This window comes from Clupea harengus, chromosome 12, assembly GCF_900700415.2.
Source record: "Clupea harengus chromosome 12, Ch_v2.0.2, whole genome shotgun sequence".
In the NCBI taxonomy this organism is placed as follows: domain Eukaryota; kingdom Metazoa; phylum Chordata; class Actinopteri; order Clupeiformes; family Clupeidae; genus Clupea; species Clupea harengus.
In genome coordinates this window covers 3,887,352-3,909,530 of record NC_045163.1, presented here as the reverse complement: position 1 = coordinate 3,909,530, position 22,179 = coordinate 3,887,352, and the positions used below count along the sequence as shown (strand labels likewise).

The window sequence follows — 22,179 nt, the reverse complement described above, 5'->3', positions numbered from 1 at the left end:
AGCTGTCTCAATTTCACAAATAAGCATATACTAACCCGAATTTCATCCAGAGATCATTGTTTAGCCACCATCTGGAAGTGGGATCCTAGTTAATCAGGATAAAGCTTGATTGTCAGGTCATAAAGTTGACACTTTTGTGTAAAACACCAGGCATTTAAGGCCACAGAAGTTACTTGTATGCTTATCAGTTAAATGTCGGCTACTGGCCACTTCAGGAGCGTTGTGAGGTTCAAGCGTTGCTGATCAAGTCGACATAGATGGTGGTACCTTCTCTCCCCCGTGTGGAAAGTCTTAGTAAGCTCGAAGGCTAGTGAGACAAGGCGGACACCCAACGTCTTTTTAATTTCGTTTGTCCGCATGTTGTCCACACCAGCCATAGATTGAGCATACAATTATGACAGCAGGAAAACAATTACGTTTTTACATATTACATTTGTGGTAGAACTTGTCTGATTGGCTTCTATACAGCAAACTAGCGCAGCGGAACAGACACGATTATCGTAACCCGGTGAGTGAAAATAGGGTTAAGAAGAAATAATTTGGGAATTCTGAAACCAATATGCAATGAAGCAAAGTCGTATCGTATAATTTTCTCTCTCTCTCTCTCCCTCTCTCTCCTCTTCTCTCCTCCGCTGGATGGGTACTGTATGCTTATTGGGTGGGCACAATCTGCTCCTCCCTTCCAAATGACGATGGAGCTAAATGAGATTTGAACTTGCAGCCGGCTGATTAGTTGATTCTTTTTCTCAATATCAGTGCAGGTTACAGTTGTGGTTCTGGAGCTTCTTGTCTACGCGCAGAGGAGTTGATACGCGCGTATTTCCTCGAACTCTCATTGGAACATACTGGAATTGCCATAGGAAGAATCTTTCACCTTGGGACTCTCATTTAAAAGGTAGCCTGCCACTATACCACGAGGTAGTAGTAATTGGTTGTTCTTTAAAATCTTAATTATTCTATTGAATCTGTTTAAGAGTGCAGTTAGACATACTAGGTGTTTTGTGGCATTCAATGACGAGCGGGGCAGTGTCAGTTGTAAATTAGTTGCAAAAGCTTGCCAATTTATACATAGTCTAGTGTTTAAACAATAGGAATGTATTTACATCCTTTTTATAAACGTTTTTTTCTGTTGTCCACTTACTAGTGTTAGTGAGAAAAGGACTGATAAGGACATATGATCGCATCTTTCAACGGTGTCAAAGACTTGCTTGGGTTCGCACTATCGCATCAGTCGAAACAGTTTTTTGTTCAATAGAATTCCCAGGACGCGTTTAGCATTCCTTACTTCACATCACCCTCCACTCCTTAACACAGCCGTTGCTCCCATCAGTCCAGGCGTCTGTTTTTTATGGTGTAATTCTGTTCCCAGTTTGTTCGACACGGACTTTTTCTTCATTAGAGCTCTTCTTTGGTGCTCTGTTAGTAAAGGGCAATAAAGCTGTAGGGAGCGAGTTCGCAACCTATGCATGTAGTATCGCTCCCTGGTGTCTGCCACAAGTATGGTGGATACTGGGTATTCTTCCACACTGACGCATGCAACAGTTTTTTGGAGAAAATAACGAATAGATTGGAAACGATATTAATTTTCAAATTCAAAGTTATTAATATTTTATAACTGGTTTGTAATTTTACAATCATTTCTGTGAGGAGGCATGTGTTACACAAATGTGGGCTTTGTGTGGGTGATGAATGGTGTCAGTCAAAACAAATTGTTTATCTCTTTTTAAATGTTAACTGAACTGTGGTTGTTTTGACAGATTGGAGATGCCTCTTTCCATAAAGCACATACTTTGGCTATTCTGCACTTGTTGTGTCTTCTCTGAATATGGTAAGTTCAAACATTTGATGACAATGCTGAAGAGAGATGTGTTGAGCCAGCAAATGTGGACTGAGAACTCACTTTAAACTAAAACATTTATTTGCCCATCTTTCATTTCACTTACTGTAACTATACCAGTCGCATACACCCGATTGGAATGTCATTTTGAATGCTCTTTAACCAGTTCTTCTAGGCTGTGACAAGCCATTCGTACTTCATCACATTCTGCAAGGCCACAGTGTGCAGCTGCATTCAGGATGTTGGGCTGTTCAGAATTGCTAAAAAATTATCTCAATGTTAAAAAACCATCTGGTTTATCTGGACAAAGCCAGCAATGAATTGAAAGCCTACAAACTGACACTGGCTAACAGTGTTTTGTCAGGGTGTTGACTGTTCCTCCAACTATTGTACAATTCACAGATAATTATTGCAATCATCAAAAAGCTGTAACCACCCCCCCCCCCCCCCCACACACACACACACACACATTCCCATCTCTTTTGGACTAATGCCTGGGAAACTGATTCAGAGTACTTTGAGTGGAATATGACTGATGAATGAATAATGCTTTGGGTCCAATCCCTCTTAGCATGTGCATCCCATAAGCTGCTAGTGAATTTGTACCCTCTGACATGTCTGGGCTCTCAGATGCCTGAGTCTAACTTTGTTTTGCCTGTTGTTTGTTTGTTTGTATCCAGAAGGAGCCATGGAGATGAAGGCCATGAAAAGTCCTCCAGTCCAAGGCTGTCTGGCCGGCAATGCAGTCCTGTCTTGTCACTTCTCCACCACACACACCACGAAGAGCACCACCTCCTCACCCACCTCCACCGCCACCTCTACCGCTGACCACTTGCGGATCAAGTGGACCAAGCTGGAGGGGGATGAGGAGAAAATTGTGCTGGTGGCTCAGAACGGTGTCATCAAGATGGGACAGGGCTATCTGGGACGGGTGGCAGTGCCAAGTAACGCAGAGGAGGCAGGAGATGCATCTCTCACCATAAACCAGCTCCGGGCCAGTGATGAGGGGGTCTATCGCTGTGAGGTCATGTACGGCATTGAAGACACACAGGCCTCCATCTCCTTGGATGTCAGTGGTGAGTGCTAAAGTCAACACCACACACCAGTGTCTCAAAGGCTGCTGCCATAGGGGGGGGAATTACTTGAGCAGTGTGTTTGTCCCCTAGTTGTGGTAAGAAACATGGGTGGCTCATAAAATTCATGTTTCCATCGTGTAAGTGGTTGTGAATAAATGGTAGGTGGAACAATGTTGTGTTGTGTGGATGGCTTGAGTGGGTGATAGAGTAGTTTAGCAGTTCTTAGAGAGCCAAAAAGACGACATTGTTCAAGCAGAAGGTAAAGCTGTTAAGGCGTCCCTCTGTGTGGAAATGTACTCACTGTGGAATCTCTTGGATTCACCCTTGGTTCTCCAGGAAGTATCCTTTTAGTACTTTTGATGGAAACTTGAAGTAGTCGTTGTCTTTTGGTTATTGCAGGAGAAATTAACATTTTGTGTATTTCATTGTAGTAGAATTTTTGTTAGCACTCAAGCAATGGCATTTTTATTAAAGTATTTTGCCAAAAATACTTAGTTTTATAGGTAGACAAGAGGCATTTGATCATAGCAAAGGTAAACTCTCTCCAAATGTTGTAAAAGTCCTCCGTATTACCTAATGTGTTATTGTTATGTCTCATGTTACACTGTGTTCCATTATGTTGTAAAAATGTAAGAACGAATCATCTACCTGTGACAAGTAATGCCTGCCACTGTTGAAATGATGCCCAAAAAGCCCATTTGCCAATGTATACCTGGTTGCATTGTTAAGGCACAACATCTAAAGCACGCTTGGAACTTTTCAACACAGAAAGCTGGGCACAGTGGTTTGTTGGCCCATAGGGGGCACTATGATTCGCTTGCCAAGTAAACTCAGTGCCCCAGTGTTGGGCACTCTGTTGGTAAAACACTTCTTGTATAGTAGGCAGTGTACTGTCATTCAGCCTCAACAAGACACTGAAACTTTCATTTTGAATTATTGTACCCTGGTGGTTAGACTGGGTCATCTGAGGACACAAATAGCCTATTCACTGCTGGTCCCGAAGAGAGGCTTCAGATACTCTTGTGTCCAGATTCATATTTTTCTTATTGAAAATATGGGTATTTAGATATTTGTGAACAGTAAAACCACCCATTGGACTTCTAGACCAAAGCAATTTTAGACTTTTTGATATCAGTTACCTAACAGAGGCTGTGAAGATCAATTTGGCCCTGTGTGTAAACCTGAGTAAATTGCTATGCAGCTCCAGCCCCTCAGTAGACAAGCGAGTCCCCAAGATAACTAAAAACAAAGATGCCTCATTTACGTACCACAAAACGGCCTGTTGTTCAGATGCTAAGACACAAAAAGCCTTCATCAACTCATACCCCAACAAGGGATCCTTTTATTCTGAATCAAAATACATAGAGAGGGCATTTCTGTTCCACCCAGCTGTTCGGCTGTTTGTGGAATACATTTTGAATGGCAGTTGTAATTTTTATCGTCCTTTGACGAATGTATTAATAGTCATTGCTCTTAAAATAGCATCAGTACACCCAAAAAAGTCAAATTACTCCAAAATGTAAGAGCTGCCGGCCACATTGGCTGGTGAAATGAACTTGTTCAGAAAGCATGCATTTGTAAGTAGTGCCTTCTTTTCTAATATATGTTGAAAGTTATCTTATTGTTAGATCTGATTGGGCATGTACCTGCTCTATACACAAACACTCAGTATCTGAATGAGAACTACAGAGCTCAGAAATGACACCCAGGGCAGACTCAATGGTGTGCCCAAATACTTCATGAGACTGGGTCATTTATTTTCTCAGGTGTTGTATTTCACTACCGGGCGGGCACCAGTCGCTACACTCTCAACTTTGAGAAAGCCAAGCAGACCTGCCAAAACATAGGAGCCACTATTGCCACTGAGGAGCAACTGATGGCTGCTTTCGAGGACGGATTTGACCACTGTGACGCTGGCTGGATTGCAGACCAAACCGCTAGGTAAGTGTGTTGTGATGACGTCTGCTGTGTCATGGTAACAAGTGTGCTGTAATTTGGGAAAGAGGTACATTTTATTTGTGAAAGTGAAATGATGGCTAAAACCTACTGACATTTCATAGGTATCCGATCACTAAGCCAAGACCAGGTTGCTATGGAAACCTAGAGGGGAAACCTGGCATCCGAACATATGGACATCGAGATGCCAGTGAAATGTACGATGTGTACTGCTATGTGGGCAAGCTTCGAGGTGAGTAGCATTAGAGTCTGCATCATGAGTTATGTCTGTTGCTTTTCTGCAAGAGTGTAAACACAGGTGTAAGCATGATACAGTTAGACTCACATGGACAGTGTCCAGACTCAAGCATGGACATCATGTTTGTCTCAGTATTATGGTTGTATTTATGTTGTATGGATGATGTATACAGTATTAGGGTCATCATATTGATGTCGTATACAGGATTAAGGTCATCTTATTGAAGTTGTCGTATTTGGAGGCAGCATTTTGTGTTGAATTTTTTAGCAACCCTTTTCCTCTTATCTCATTTTATTTTTTTCAAATGATGCACCTCACTGATTTAGGTCAGTTAACAGCAGGTGGTGTATTACTCTGCTTGACATCTGGAAGAGAGCTTGCATATACCATTCTGTTACCAATCCAACAGATGTTCAAATCGGTCAGATGTTCACATGCTGTGATATCGCATATATTGCACCTGTCTCTGTGTGTGTGGGGGGGTGGGGGGGGATTGTATCAAACATTTTCTTTTATGTTTGAGGGATAGACAAAATTAGTATGCACATCAGGGAGATGTATGAATTAAATAATTATAATGAATTAACCTTGCACCCTGTAGGTGAGGTGTTCTATCCCCCGAGCACTCAGCTGACCCTGAAGAAGGCCAGGGAACTCTGCGAGAGGTTGGACGCGGTTCTCGCGTCACCTGGCGAGATCCACGCCGCCTGGAGGGAGGGGCTGGACCGCTGCGACTTCAGCTGGCTCTCTGACGGCAGCGCCCGCTACCCCATCGCGGTGCCCAGGTACCAGTGTGGCCGAGGCTCCCTCGGCGTGCGCACGCTCTACCGCTTCGTCAACCGGACCGGCTTCCCCATGCCCGACGAAAAGTTTGGAGCTTTCTGCTTCCGAGGTAAATATACTTCTTTTCTCTGCTGTTGTTTGGGTTTTTTGCAGTGTGTCGTGGGTAAATTCATGTGAGGGGCGGTGGCGTTGCTAGCGTGAGCAGTGTGTGAGTCTCCATGAAGTGCTGAGCAGGGAGAGAGAGGGTGGCTCCTGTTAAGAGAGTCTTGCGTCAGGGCTTGGCTCTGACTGGACTCTGAGTGAACTCCAGCCATGGGTGGAAAACTGAGCCAGGTCCTTTTGGCTCTCTCCAGGGCATCATCAGATTTCATCAGCTCCGTCTGCCTTGTTCCTCTGAGCTGGTGTTAGGGCCATCTTAGTTAGTGGCGCTTTTTGTTTGTTAGGGGAGAATTCTGTGAAGAGAGCTGTCCTCGGGTTCCCTACTAAATCACTTGACTGGTGTTTCCTTGACCTTTGACCTTGTTTAGAGTCCTGCTGAGGCACATTTAAACAGTTTAAACAATACGTCTGCTCAGGCTCTGTCATCGTTTAAAGGGGAAAGGAAACAAGGACCATACAAGTGCAGCACTCCTGTGTGTGTGTGTGTGTGTGTGTGTGTGTGTGTGTGTGTGTGTGTGTGTGTGTGTGTGTGTGTGTGTGTGCGCGCGCATGTGTTTAAATCCTTTCCCTGATACTCCTGTCCCTGGTGACACTGCAGTAAACTGGGGAAGTGAGTTTTCCAGCTTTCAAAAGCATGAGCTACACAAAGCAAGTACAGCTCACTTAGCCACGGAGAGTGATTAGCTTTTTCACACAGTACACAAACAGACTGCGTTGGAGGGGGTGTTGGAGGATGGTGGTGTGTGGATGTCCCCTCCCCTGTTTTGGGATCAGTGACTTTTTATTAGGGAAAAAGCGCCTCATGTTTTACATCAGAGATAACTGCTGAGAAAAGAGGACGTGTCCCTAATGTCTAACAGCTGGCTCCTGGTCCCGACAGGGAGTGCAGAGAGCTGAAATCAGGCTTCAAGAGAGCGCAGGCAAGAAGCTCTAAGAGGCAGACGGGGCGGGGTGCTTCTACTCCAGCTCAGACGCCCATATAGGCCTGAGTAGCTGTAGCACTAACACAGTTTCCCATCATAAACCTTTACTGCAGTGTAGGTGACTTGCAACAGCGAATGAACATTTAATGACTGTGACAGTCGAAGGCAAAGTCAAAAGGATGGAAAACATAAACGAAATTAGGCAGTTCTGTGTTCCAAAACTATTAGAGAAATAGATTGTATAGCATATGCAGTATGAAGAAAAATGCCAAAGTGCACCATAGACAATTGGCCATTTTTCTCACAACTTACAGAGCGATCAGCTAATGTGAGGGGCAATACAATATGCCTGCAACAGCCAGATGGTCTGCTCTCAAAATATATTACCTCATAATGGCCATGCCTCAGTTTATGTAGTTTTAAGGTCTTACTGAATTTTCCTCAGGGTAGGAATGACAAGGGTGTAAAACTCCCCAGAGTGTCTGTTCTCAAACCCTGGACCGCTGCCAAATCAAGCTCCACACTACAGCCATATGTTTAAGGAGCTTTGAGAGCACATGTAGGGTCCAAAATGGATAATGTGCATGAAAACATATTTTCTGGCTCAGTTGAGAAACCATATACATTCATTAATGACCCCTCAAGTCCTGACAGGTCAAAGCATTTAAATAGAGAGTGATGCTTAAGTAATAACACATTGGTTTTAGTAAACAAATTAAATAATCAGACACAACTGACTTTTTAAATGTATGCAAACATGAGCAGAATAGTTGCTTACAAAACTGTTTCAGCTTGTTTTACAAAGGAAATGGAGGTTTAAAATTGGCTCAAATGGGCTCAGTCAAAACTAAGATGTCATGCCACTGACTAAAAATACGGCCTCACTGGGAAAAAATGCACAGCAATAATGAAAATAATTCTGACGTTACTGGCAGTTCCAAGTTCCAAGACTTTGTAACCCCTTTGCCAGTTGCAGCACATAAAAGGTTCTGTGGTTACTACATACTTGTAGTATGGTGTTCTACATACAAACATTTGCAAAATAATGCAATATATGCAAACAAATTTTAAATCTTTATACTTTTGAATTTCTTAATATTTAAGCAATTAAAACCCTGTAACATCATTATTTTGTATGTGGTTATGATACAGTTGATGTCATACTCTTTTAAATGACTGAAATGTCTATTTGTTCACAGCACATGAGTTTACAACGACTGTACAAGTGCCAACTACACAAGGCTTCACCACCCCTTCACCCAGACACATAGATGAAGAGGAATCTCTGGCCTCGACCGTAGAACCACCCTCCATGTTCTCCACGACCATGTCTGCCCCAGCCAGTAGTGTGTCTTCCACAGTGGGTGTCACCATCTCTGACACCCCTATCCCCACCCCCTTCGGTGACTACACTGATGACCTGATCAGCAGCATCCTCCAGGTAGAATCCGTTCCTCTTCCTCTCCCTCCACTTCCCCCCAAGAAGAAACCCGGGTTGGATGTGGATCACGAAGGGGACAAGGAGAGCAGCACAGATGATGGCAGCGGTGGGGAAGAGGCGCCCCCTCTGGCCACCCCGGGTACACCAGTTCTAACCGACGAAAGTTCTGTCAAACCGGCCATTGTGTACAAGGAAGAAGGAAAGGGATCTACCCCACCCCCAAGCGTGACCCAAGTGCCAGGCGTCACCAGAGGTGCCGAAAAGCAGCCAGAAGGCGAGCCTGGTGACAAGATTGAGCATAGCACCAGGGACATGGTGGTCATGGCAGAGTCTACAACAGCGGCCACAGTACCAGGCGTCACCAGAGGTGCCGAGAAGCAGCCAGAAGGCGAGCCTGGTGACAAGATTGAGCATAGCACCAGGGACACGGTGGTCATGGCAGAGTCTGCAACAGCGGCCACAGTGCGCACAGACATCCTGACACCCGGGCTTACCGGTGCCGACAGCACTGCTCTTCAAACCGACCTCAGCCCCTCCAAACCACCCTTCCATCTCATCATCGTCAATGTGGATCACAAGAACCAGTCAGGTAGGCTTTCACTGCTCCAGTGTTTGCTTGTGTGGAGATTAATTTCATGCATCCATGGTGTTTCAGGTAATAAAAAATGTCAAGGACATTTAAGTGAGTGTTGCAATGGAGGAGGAAAATTAGTACAGCAGATGTATTCTGTAATCAAGAAGGAGCTCATAGAAGCAAATAAGGGTCATTCATATTTTGAGCTTGTGAAATGATGTTCACCAATAATTTCACAGTCTGCTGTTGAATAACACCCGTGTATGCATTTGAAAATTGCATGTATGTTACAAGCTACAAAATACGGGCAAACATTTTGATCCTGTTTTTACTCCTGAGCTGACTAGCCAATCAACATGGTGCCCACTGACAAGGCATAGCTTACCACAGGGTTCTCTTCATCAAAATGGCAATGCCCCTTTTTGGGGGAAAACAAAGTAGAAGCATACCATTGATTTCAGTGTGAAAGATCGGTAGCCGTCACATAGTAAACTTAGTTTTAAATGTACAGGGGATTCCAACTATTTATTAACATAACGGTTTTAAAGTGTCTGATGTTGAAAATATTTACCACCACATTCGCCTCCAATATCCCGATGTTGAGGACGAACTTGGCTAATTACGTTAGCATTCACCTTCACTGTAAGACCGCTATCTTGCTAGCTAGTTAATCAAATATCTTCAGTGTAACATGGTTAACTATCTAACCTTAGTAGTGTTGTGACCAAAGGGAATGAGGTTGTGTGTAAAGAGCGAGCACAGATGTAGGAGCGTCTTGGCTCAGGAAAAGCCGTCTCCTGCTTTATCCTGCCAGCCACCAAATGCTGTTCCAAACATCAAGCGCAAACTGTTGATTGTCTGAGTTTTGGCATAGCCAGACCGGTGCCATGGTGTGTTTCATTTTGTTTGGAAGAAAAGAAACAGAAACAGAAACAGAGGTTTTTTTCTCTCTTTGTCCTTAATTACCATCCTCTGTGAGAAGGGAAAGAGAGAGAGAGAGAGAGAAAGAGAGGGAAAGGGGTTTATGTGTACACCTCCACACAAATTCATGTCATCGTGGCCCTAGGTGTTTATCATCCATTCAAAACATTTCCTCCTGCTGGGGATGGATGACTGACATGGTGTTGAACTTTTTTTACCGTGGAGTGCATGTAACGCCAAGCGACTCCTAGCTGAGCGCTCTTAGGTATTGTTTGTATGCTGGTTTGTCAAAACTTTCAGAGCCACATGGAAGAAATTCCCTCAGGGGTCAAATGGCCAAACCCCTTGGACATCAATCAGCAATGTAATCATTCTTCACTAATTACTTTCACTTTACTCCCCCCTCACTGCAGATCAGGTTGCTGTAGATGGCTGCCAGGGTACCCGTCAAGGGGATGACATAGAAGGGGAATATTGTTTATCGCCCAGCAGTCTATATACCTAGCAGTGTATATACATTACCAGAGAGATTAGGTTAGAGAAAGAGATAGTCCATCATTATCAATTATCCCTCCCATAGGCAGAGTAGTGAAAGCTGGCTAATTATTGTTTTGAATTCACAATAATCTTTTTCACCAGTAATGAAACAACTAAAAGTTATCAGTAACTTACTCTTTGTATAGCTCTCAAAAATATTTAGACTTTAGAGTTCAGCTTGTCCATGTATGCCATGTTATGTCTGCCTTTTATTTCATGCCACAGTGCACCTGGTATAACTGATCTCTACAAATATAAGATTTTTGTGTAATCCTAATCATCATATTAATAGTAGCTGTGTGTAAAACAATGTGTAGATAATGTGTGCACTATTAATCATGATTTTGAACTATTGAATGATTTTGAATGTTTCTCTTTTCCCCTTCTTCTTGGTGGTAGTTGACGACATTCTGCAACTCATTGGAGGAATACAATTCCCAGACTTCACTGCCCCATTGATTCCCCCCTCCAGCGAGCAGCCCACCACAGACAGTGATTCTCTCCCTGGTAGTGGAGATATTGATTCTCCTGAAGCTGCTGCTGTCACAATTAGCCCAACATTGAGTTTTATCAATGGTAAGTACGAGATCACCATAAAACCAGACGATGCAGACACCCAAGAAGCGAGGGGAGACCAGTTTGAGGAGGCAACTCCAGCAGAAAGAGTCCCAGGGGGAGGAGATGGCACAGAGACTGAAACCACAACTCCGTTTGATTATGAAGTCGAGGTGAACATGGATGAGAGTGAGATGTTTGGTGTTCGCACGGACTCGCCGACATCTTCTCCAGCAACAGCTCCAGCCAGCACAACACTGTCTGGCCCTGATGCAAGCCTAGAAACCACCGCAGTCTCGCATGATGCACTCACTCCTGCCTCGAGCAGCTCGACCACAGCCGAGGCTCTGGAAGGATCAGGGAGCCCTCCGACAGTCGGCGCTGGGGCTCACCACGAAGGCACCCCTGAAGAGTCTCTCCCGACATTCCCATCACGTAGCCCCATCACAGTGGCCACGGATGAAGCCGAGATCGCAGAGGTGGGCAAGACCACTGAGATCCCCAGAGTGCAGCACTCCACTGCAAGCCCAATCAGCACTGCTACACACACGGCCGCAGGGGATCGTGGGAAACCAACAGACACAGAGGACTATGAGGGCTCTACCTCAGCCGACGAGGATGGATCTGGAGGGGAAGGGTATCCCCCAGACGCAGATAAGCGCCCCACCTCGCCTCCCACTTCTACTATGGTCTCTCGTGGCCCTGTGGACAGAGCAGTGAACGCTGGTGAACCCAGCAAGCCCCATCAGACGGTCACAAGCGCTGGTGAACCCAGCAAGCCCCATCAGACGGTCACAAGCTCTGGCTCCCCGTTAGCGGTGCCTGACATCGAGCTAACTGTGACGACCACAAAGGACGCCACTGTGGAGGAGGGTGCCTCTGGAGACCACCGGCCTGACGAGTCGGATCAAGATGTGGGCAGCGGTGATGCGGTTGTCGGGGAGGACAAGAAGGACACCACGACAGAGAGTCCTCTGGCTTTTCCAGCAACCATGTCTGAAGAAGGAGGCTCAGGGGAGCACATCCAGAAGACATCTTCAGAAGAGTCCGCTGCTGCTGTGCCAACTCTGCTGCCTGCACTGCGTCCTGACGCTGGAGACGCAGATAAAGCTGTGACCAGAGACGGTGCTGCTACCAAGGACTACAAGGAGTCTGCTGAATACTCTACCCCGTTGGCCCCCGTGACTGACTCTGCACAATTTGTTGTGAAATCCACAGAGTCCGGCCCCACAGCACCCCCAACCGCCACTGTTTCCATTGCCGATGGCCTTAGGGAAGGACAAACCACAAGGCCCGCTGTAATCTCTGAGGATGCTAGCCCAGAAACAAAGGCACCACAAAAGATAGATGTGACCAGTAAGCCTCTCACCACAGGTCCATCCATCACAACCACAGTGAGCACAACCATCGTGACTCAGTATGATGTTGATGATGTTGTGGATTATGAAGACGTGACCGGACCTGTGCTTGTTGAAGCTGGCCCACCTCCAGCCACCTGGACAACTGACGAGCCTGAGACTGACACAGGCCATGTTGTCGAAGGGCATTCTGTGGACCTTCCAGGTATTTACTATAAAAGCTCATTTTGGACACTAGTTTGTTCAGCCTTTTTTTTTATCATACTTGGCCTGAAGCTTGGGCACCAATGCGTTGCATTTCTTATACAGATTTCTGTATTGGACTTATAAAATCTATGTATTGTAGATTTCATGCATTATACGTGTATTGATTAACACCTTACCAAATAATTATGAATAGTTTTGTGCACATCATTCCCTCCATTATTCTCCTATTATTATTTTCTCGTAATCTTATCTTTCAGCTCTTGTCCTTTGTCCTGAGAGTGACTGCCAAAATGGGGGCACCTGCTACTTGCAGGGAAAAGTTCAAACCTGCCTCTGTATTCCAGGATTTGAGGGAGATCGTTGTGATAAAGGTATTGTATGAGGCTAATTTGCCCCTACTACTGATCATACCAGGTGACCTGCTTGATTAGTGAAACACCATGTAGCAGGAATGGAAGGAACATCAACAAACATCAGACATTGAAATGATAAAGCATGTAGAAAATCTGCCTAGAGACTTATTCCCTTCCTTGAGCTTAGACAGACTGAGTCACTTGTTTCTCTCAGGCCAGCTACCTGGCCTGAAATCAATGAGAAATAGGACGTTAAGGAGCTAATTTAGTTTGTTCTCACTATGATTATTTTTCCACTCATATGATCCCTCTTTTGTTATATTGTGGTCTGCAGATCTTGATGAGTGCCAGTCAAACCCCTGTCTGAATGGAGCTACCTGTATAGATGGTCCAAACACCTACAGATGTGTTTGCCTGCCCAGCTACACCGGTCCCAACTGTGAACACGGTAAGACCTTTTCAGGCACAGAGCTTGAATACAACCGGTGACCACCACCCCATCAATCCTTTTTTTATTTACTTTATGACACAAATCAATCAGTCTCTAATCGATCTGTTAGAGCTGCTGGTGTTAATTACTACATACATTGACCTCTTACCTACGCAAGCATATTGGTGAACCGTGTACAGTGGATGGGTTCCTCCTAGTTTGCTGTTCATTTTTCACATATGTTGGGCATTAAGAGAGCAAAATGAACCGAGGCACCACGTGACTCCTGTATACTTTCCCATTCCTAATAATTAGCCTGTTTAACAAAGAACTCCACAGAGAGAGGGTCCACGTAGGAACACCTCACAATAAAACCCCCCAACATAACTGCAAGCCTGCCATCCTCCCCAAACAAACCCCCCTCAGTTCAGCAGACATCTGGCTAGCATGATGAACTCATGAGAGACTGGAGCGCGGAGGCATCCAGCAGAGCAGAGCAGAGCAGGGGCCGGCATGGTGCGGAGCCAGAGGCAGAGGCAGAGCAGGACCAGGAGAGCGCCCAGTGAGCCGCACCGGAGCTTCTGGACTCTGTCATTCAGATCCGTCACGTCTTCTGAGGCCAGTCCGTGAGCTCACTTGGCTGACTTCGCCGACGTCCATTGACGTGTCGTTGCGACGGTGTAAGGGATTGCCAATGAGTACGTTTCCCCCCCTTTGTGTCCGTCTCGCTCGCTTGCTTTCGCCTGTCTGCAACAAAGGAGTGCTTTGTTCCTCTATTTAGGTCAGGGCTTTGAGACATCTTCTAAACAAAACATGCCGCCGTCACATTAAAGAGCTATCAAAGAGCCGTTAGCTTTAGGGTGCCAAATCAATCATGAGAATAATAACGTGGCAGCCATTGTTTGTTAGGATTTTTATGCCACGGAAACCTTCGTGTGGTTTGCTAAAGATAATAAAGGTTGTGTGTAGTACATTGTCTCACTTAGAAAATCCTATTGGTAGGTAAGATTAGTGTCTCACCACGGGAAGAGCAAAGTGACCATCCAAAGGCTAAACTGTGAGTTTGACCCCTGGCATGTCAAAGATGAGGTCATCCTTTGAAGACTTTATTTCTCTCTCTCTCTCTCTCTCTCTCTCTCTCTCGCTCTCTCGCTCTCTCTCTCTCTCACTCACTCACTCCCTCTTTCTCCTACAAATGTACCCACAGACACATGCACAAAATACACACGGTAACAGCTCTTGGTTGTTTCGCTAATAGCGTAAACCACTGGCACTATTCATTCTCCAAGCCTGATTAAGTAAAGCTCTTGCATTTAGTGGCGTTAGCACGGGGCTGTTGCTGATTCTGGCTTGCCATTGTGCAGCAGTTGGGTCGGGCTCTCCCTGGGGGTGAGGCCCCCAAGTGCTTCTGGGAACCCGATCACAACCAGCGAAGGCCCCCACTGGGGAGGTGGGAGAGTCCAGCTGCAATACATTTCTGCCTCGTTGTGTCAGACTTACAGACACCCCCTTTCGTTCTTGTGTCGTAGTGATCTGCCGAACAGGCACAGTTCGGTCACAGCTGAAGTCCTGCTTCCAGGACAGAAAGGTCTGCCTCCCCTGTGACCGCTGTTGTTTGTAAAAACATGACGGTAATTTGATTATAACTTGTGCCTCAGAGTGCAAGTGTCGTTTGGGGAATCTAGTGTTGTGGGCTTTCTTCGGGATCGAATAACTAGGCTGCTGCTGAACACAGCCATGGCCAAGGAGAGTCTTTCTGGGTGTGCCTCCTCAAATTGAGCCGTGTCACAAATATCACAGCTGTTACTCAGCCATTCTTTTGAGGCACGTGTGCACACAGACGCACCCCAACCGACACGCATGCGCACACACACACGCACACATCTGCTTTCTCATACTAGTTTGCCAGGGTCCTGAATTTAGGGGAAAACAGCCTATTATTCTTCTCTTGACTTGAGCAACTTTGGACAGTTTGGAGAGTGAATAATGGCTCTGCACTGAGTTTTAATCCTGATAATTATACAATAATTCCTTCCATCAGTGACAGGGCTTTTGGTGGAGAGGACTAAAGACCCCCACTAGGACTCATAAGAATACAGCAATAAAGCAATTATCCGTCAGTCAGATGTAGCTTTGCGTCAACTCACAAAGACAGTGGTTTTGATGCTGAGCGGGAAAACACATTCTTTATTCCGTTTATTTATTTAATCAGCTTTTCAATCATTTTCTTCTACTTTTATCAAACGGATCTCCCCTTATGTCTGTTTTGGTTGGATCCTTGCACACTGGATGTGAAATGTGCTTCTAATCCTTTTAGATACAGCCTGTGTGCCATTTCCAAACACTCTGCCCTGGCAAGCTGTGCCCCATCAAGGCCAGACTTCCTGTGAGATCAGATCTTCCAGTGCTTACCCTGGGGACGGGGGGCTCTGAATTGCACCCTCCAGTTTCATTACACCCTTTGTAAGATTTAGGGCAGCCATTGCTTGTCCCCCATTGACCCTCAACACGCAGACCTTCACATGTTATTTCAGCCCCAGCTCTGGTCTTTTGATGAGTTCTGGCATGAGGTTAATGTCAAGCCACCGTTAGGCGTCTGACCTTGATCTGCTGAATGAAGCGAGAACAAAGTCTTGAATGGGCCTTAAAAGCCTGTATTACAAGTTCACGATCAATTACTTATCGTTACGACACTTTAGACGTACATTTCCCATGTCATTTGCCATGTGGGTAGAGTTACACACGGCACTGAATGAGATCTTTGCTTGAGAGTTGTATGGTATTTTGGCAATAGTTCTATTTGTACTGAGGTACTCTATGGGTTTATATGTGGTCAAATATATCCACTGTAACAACACCAGCACAAGAGGAGCCTAGAACCCCTTTTTCAACAGCCAAATGTAAAGCATTGCTGTGAGCTATACATTTTAGCCCATTTATTCAGCTTCAGTCATAAAGAGGTTCCTTCTGCCCGGCGGGGGGCTGAGAGAGCACCATTGTGTGTTCGTGCGACCGCATTGTTAGAGCTGCCCTCACCACGGATGGAAGGCTTAGAGATGTTGTTGATGCCCATCATTGTAGGGCATAAAATAGAAGTCTTCCACATTTGGGTTGCCTAATTGCTGGTGAAGGCTTGAACAGAGGGCTGCTGTGCCCCACTGTTGTCTGCACCAGTTACATATTATGACAGATCTGAAAGACAAACTTGTTCAACAGCCAAGCTGAACCTAAGAGCACTACCAAAGGGAACTGTATGTCATCTCCTTTCATGAAGTACTGTGAAAAAAATCACAATCCACTACAGGCATGTTTAAAAAATGTACTTTTATGTTAATTATGTTTGAACCCTTCCCCCCTATACTTTTCCCCAGATGCTTTTGTGTTACACTGAAAATGTGTTCCAATGCAAATCTAAGACACCGCCTCTGATTTGTCATGTCCTCTTTCTGTCCCTGCTGTGAACAGACACCGAGACGTGTGACTACGGCTGGCACAAGTTCCAGAGTCACTGCTACAAGTACTTCAGCCACCGGCGCACGTGGGACGCGGCGGAGAGGGAGTGTCGCCTGCAGGGGGCGCACCTGACCAGCGTCTTATCCTACGAGGAGCAGCTCTTTGTCAACCGTAAGCAGACAGCTTTGAAACATTATTTCAAAATATTAAAGCATAAGACATTTCCTGTCTACAGCCGTTGAGAAATCAAATTTATACCCAGTCTGCTGCCAACCCCTGCCTGTGAAAGTAGAAAAACTCCCAAATCCTGTTAAACATAAACATCGTGGGTAAATGCAAATTTACTCCCCTCTGTGCATGCTCTGGGTTGTGCCTGCAGGACAAATCACCCTAATCACAGTAGTTTTAGGGGATTAGTAAAAACAGAGTCTTGGAGAGTAGAAAAGGCTTCCTAATCGCCTGTTTCTGGAGCAGGGGACCTGATTTATGCTCATAAAAATGTCTGCTTGTTTTCATTATTGTAGCTGGAAGCCTAATAAGGTAGAGGAATGACTGCTTGATTTTTTTTGTTGTTGCTGGCTTCAGGTTTGGGGCATGACTACCAGTGGATCGGCCTGAATGATAAGATGTTTGAGCAGGACTTCCGCTGGACGGATGGCAAGCCCATGGTAAAGATCATCTCCGCAGGTTTTCACCATGACAGCGATACTCAGAGCACAGAATGGGATTTAATAAAGGCACACCCTCTCACACAGTGTGACCTACATTCTCTAATAACTTAAGTCATTGCTGATCATGTACCATACTCTTTTCTCATGTACCATACTCTTTTCTCTGTACTCGTACTCTTTTCTCTGTACTCGCACTCTGTCGTGAGGCCACTTCTTTCCCACGTTGGAGCACACAACCAAAATGAGATGGGAATCCTAGCTCCTAGCCAGTAACAGCTTCTTTAAAAAGCCACGTTTGCCAAATCTGTGCCTTATCTAAAGCTGGAAGATAAATATTTGCACAGACTCCTTGGTGCTGTGCCACAGGAGAGCGCTGTAATGCTTCACCCTCTTGCCAGCTGTGGCTTTCTCACGATGTTTTGGCACAGCTACAGTGACAGTGGTAACAGCAGTGACAGCAAGTAACAAATATATGTAAGTGCCCTAGGTTGTGTTGCTCTGAATTTAGCTGGCTCTTTTTCTAGTCAGTGATCTAGCCAGGTCTTATCAGACTCATCAACGGTGTTCAGGAGGGTGACTGAACGGGGTTAGGAGTGTGTATATAGTCATTCATTTCTATTCATTAATTTATACGTTTTTGCTGCAGCAACAATTGCAGCTTGACAGTTCTCCAGTGTTTTGCCACAAAACACATCTTTACAACGCCCTACATGCATAAATCAATTCGATCTTTAGAGAAAACTAACGTAGACGGTATTATCTTTGTGCACACTTTCAAACTGAGAAAGCAACTAGATTTTGGTGCATAGCATTTAAGAAACAGAATTTCCCCCATTTCCCCTAACAGGGAAACTCCCCTGTAATTCTGCCAGATGTTGACCAGTAACCAAGAGAATAATGACTACATTATGGTAACAGCGCCCTCATGTGGTCTAAAAATAGACTGCAGAAGCACGTCATTTTTCTGCACCAAATACGTTTTTTTTTTGCCATTCCTGGTGCACAAGGAAGATGTGTGTAATTGGCTTATTATGGGTGATGTATTTATTTGACTTGTCAAAAAGGTGATTGTGTAGTGTAGTGCTCCCAATATATCCCTTAATAGGGAGAGCTGTGCAATATATGGCAACATCTGAAGCCTTCAGTACTTTGTATCTTAAAGTATCATAGGCAGTAGTTACAGCACATTTAGAGATGTAGCCTGCTTTAAGCACAGATGCTGTATGTACACAACCCTGTACTGGTGGCTATTTATCTAACTCCAGCTTTGTGATCAACTTGGTTAATGACTGGATAGGAATGCATCTTCAAACAGTTGCTGCCAAACTTCTAAATATATTTGTGCAGACAGTTGAAAACACAATTTATTTTTATCTTCTCCTCCCATCAGCAATTTGAGAACTGGAGGCAGGGTCAGCCAGACAGCTTCTTCTCCACAGGAGAGGACTGTGTGGTCATGATTTGGCACGAGGACGGCCAGTGGAACGATGTTCCTTGCAACTATCACCTCACCTTCACCTGCAAAAAGGGAACAGGTGAGACCAGGCACACCGCACACTCATTTCCACGGCACTATCTCCTTAGGGACAGGTGAAGTGAAATTGGTTGTGCATGAGTAACCATCTCCTTCTCCCTCCTCCTCCTTCTCCTCACATCAGTGGCCTGCGGGCAGCCGCCAGTCGTGAAGGACGCGCGGGTGTTCGGCAGCATGAAGGGGCGCTACGAGATCAACTCCCTGGTGCGCTACCACTGCAAGGACGGCTTCATCCAGAGGCACGTGCCCACCATCAGGTGTCGGGCGGACGGTCGCTGGGACACTCCTAAAGTCACCTGCTTGAGCCGTAAGTGTTCACAAATCTGGCTAACAGGAAGTGTATCCATTCAGGTAGCAGCTCACGCTAGTATGGATCAGCACATGGTCCACCCCAGAGGAAGCTGCTGTGCATGTATATTTAGCAGTCCACTGTCGTATAAGGTCCATCTGACAAATCCAAAAAAGTCCAAAAAAGTCTAAGCACATTATGCTTATTGATGAATTATGCACATTGTGGTGTCACAGCTTTCTGTTTATGGGAGCAGGCTGTATTTTTGGCACCCCTGTGAGAGTCGGTGAATATAAATCAAGGTTGTTGTACCAGTCCTGCTCTTCACAACGGCCCTCTCCATACCGTCTCTTTCTCCTCAGCTTCCACATACAACCAGGCCGTGTCACAGAAATACCAGTACAGCAACTTCCTGAAGAGCAGCAAGAAGCCCCTCAGCGACTCCTTCAGGCAACGCCACCGCTGGAGCCCCCAGGAGAGCCAGACGCGCCGCTGATCCGTCCCTGCGCTCACGGGACCGAAAGAGAACACCAGAACGTGCCTTCATCACATCTACACAGAACCAGTCCCGCAGACTGACACGGACACACACCCCCAATAATTACCTTTTATGAATGTTTCAGAGTATTTTGATACTGTCATTGTGCAGACATCATCGGTCTGAGGGAAGCTGGGACAACAAAGACACCACCAGCTTACCACTGAAATGTAGTTACTGTTGTTTGACTATGCAATAATACGTATTCTGTGTTTTATATAGGGGTAGGAATATACCCCATGGGAATCAAATGCATAGAGTTGTAAAGAACGTGAAACTTGTAAATAGGCTATCGCGCTTATTGTAAGTCCATTCAGTTTACATGTAGAGCTAGAGAGGAAATGGAGTTTTTTGTTGGCCTGTTTTGGCCTGTTCCTTAGTTTGAGATCCCTACTCAGTCAACATTTTAGCTGACACTCATGACTCGCTCTCCGAGGTTGCGGGTCATGGTGTGTGTATGTATGTGTGTGTGTGGGTGGGTGGGTGGGGGTGGCAGACACTGAATAGAGGGAGGAATGTAGATCATAGGAAATGACTGTACGGACGTGACTGTCAATATAGGAAGAGTCTCCTCCACAAACCCAGAGCAAGGGCAGCCTCTCCACTGAGAAGGTCACAAGGTCACAAGGTCACAAGGACGCTTTAGGCCTCCTGAGGAGGTTTTGGAGGACAAGAGGACTGTATCACAAGTGTCACTTTGGTCATTCTTTTTTTTTATCAAGGTCAAAGTAATATTTACGGTAATTATTCTCCAGTATTTACAAAAATATGACACCCCAAACCATCATTTAACTAGAAATGTGATAAATGAGGGGGTTGATTATATAGATAACCATTCTTTTTTAATGAATGTTATAACTGACAAACAATGCTGTATGTGTGATTGCTTCAGCCAGAGATATTTCCCACCAGATAAAAGACAAAAATTTACACAAGACCATATATGTTTAATTTATTGCAAATGTTACTTATAACAATGAACTGTGAGATTTGAATAAAAGTCAAAAGAAATATTATTAAATAAATGGATGTATTCCAGATTCGTAATCATAGCTTTTATTGGAGTTACAGTAAATATGTTTGTTCTACTCTTTTTAAATGTGCCTAATGTGACCCGAAAGGCTTGAATAAGCTTGTCTAGTTGAACAGCCTGGACAACATAACACAGAATCTCTCTTCTGATGTTCTTTAACCAGTCAGAAACTGAAAGACACTCAAAATGTGTATGTTTTTACCTGGGCTGTGTTGTCATGGATCTGATCCTGCATCTTGCTAGAGTGTAATCTGTGGCTAAATGTATATTTTGAGAATATTTCTTTGCATTGATCACCCATACAATTAGCGATAGAACCATGAGAGCCTGGCTTCTTACTAGCCATGCCAATAAAGCTAGTCAGCTGGAATTTCTTAACAATTTCTTGTTTTCCTGCTAGGCGAACAAACAGCTTTCATAAAGAGAAAAATTACATAAAGAATGTTAAATTGGAGCCCCATAGTATCACACTGCATTTTGCTGTGGTATAATGTCCATAACTCACGGCTCCACGTTCCATTGTTATTGGGCAAATTTGGCCTGTTTTATCATTTTATACTTACTTTAGTCATTTGTGCTTAGCGTTTTGTTAGCTTAACACAGGACAAGATGTCCAATTTGTTGTGCTGGTGGCAACAGATCTCTATACATCACATATTTATCATATACCTAAACTAATCAGCCAAGCAGCTGTTCTTCAGTGGAATAGAATAGCATTCTCAAAAGTCTAAGTCTAATGACCCACTGGTATGTCACTGAAAATAAAAACAGGTTGGCATGGGTGATGAGGTTCTACTTAGCAGCCATAGAAAAAATGGAAAGTAGGCTTCACTGAAACTATACACTTCTCTTCAACTATAAGTAAATGTGCAGCAAACGCGTATCTGGATCTCTTAATACTGTAGTTACTCAGCCACTGAGATTTCAAAAGAAGAAGATCAGTGCTTTCCAAAAGGGGAATACTTGCAGTGTTCTAGTGAACAGTTCTCATGTACGTTCATACTGTGGAGCCATGGGTGAACAGGTCAAAGCATATAAGCATCACAGTAGTGTATCTTCTGCACATCCAAACACAGCAGTTTCACAGTGAATAAAACAGTACAACAGATACAGAAATTAGTAATACTTTGACTCTTTTCAATTGAACCTGGCTTCACTTAGTCATTTAGATACTTTGTGTAACATTTCATTGCTATGTTTGGTGGTTCATGAAGAATCAGAAATAAGTAAGGTCACATTCAGACTGTACAAATACCCTAAACGGGAGCAGTTGTTCATTTAGCACATTTAGAAGAACTCACTTAACAGAAAGG

General features: G+C 44.7%; 1 protein-coding gene across 2 annotated transcripts; it reads left to right on the top strand.

Annotated features, from left to right (window-relative positions):
- The first annotated feature begins 630 nt into the window (after positions 1-630).
- vcanb (versican b) lies at positions 631-20,291 on the top strand. Of its 2 annotated transcripts, none has more exons than XM_031577871.2 (15): positions 631-918; positions 1,758-1,828; positions 2,518-2,913; positions 4,680-4,854; positions 4,974-5,101; positions 5,709-5,999; positions 8,172-9,002; positions 10,845-12,563; positions 12,823-12,936; positions 13,253-13,366; positions 16,814-16,972; positions 17,387-17,469; positions 18,863-19,007; positions 19,131-19,313; positions 19,658-20,291. In XM_031577871.2, the coding sequence occupies exons 2-15, from the start codon at positions 1,765-1,767 to the stop codon at positions 19,789-19,791; spliced, it is 4,536 nt and encodes a 1,511-aa protein (XP_031433731.1). In that variant the 5' UTR covers positions 631-918; positions 1,758-1,764; the 3' UTR covers positions 19,792-20,291. The 2 variants fall into 2 exon arrangements, with proteins under 2 accessions (XP_031433731.1, XP_031433730.1); XM_031577870.2 differs by having other exon boundaries at positions 631-895; positions 19,658-20,290.
- Positions 20,292-22,179: the final 1,888 nt, after the last annotated feature.

Bases quoted from the DNA above. Each gene is read 5' to 3' on its own strand.
- vcanb (XM_031577871.2), top strand. From the start codon at position 1,765: ATGCCTCTTTCCATAAAGCACATACTTTGGCTATTCTGCACTTGTTGT. The intron at 2,914-4,679 runs GTGAGTGCTAAA...TTATTTTCTCAG, and splicing joins CATCTCCTTGGATGTCAGTG to GTGTTGTATTTCACTACCGG. The intron at 9,003-10,844 runs GTAGGCTTTCAC...TCTTGGTGGTAG, and splicing joins GGATCACAAGAACCAGTCAG to TTGACGACATTCTGCAACTC.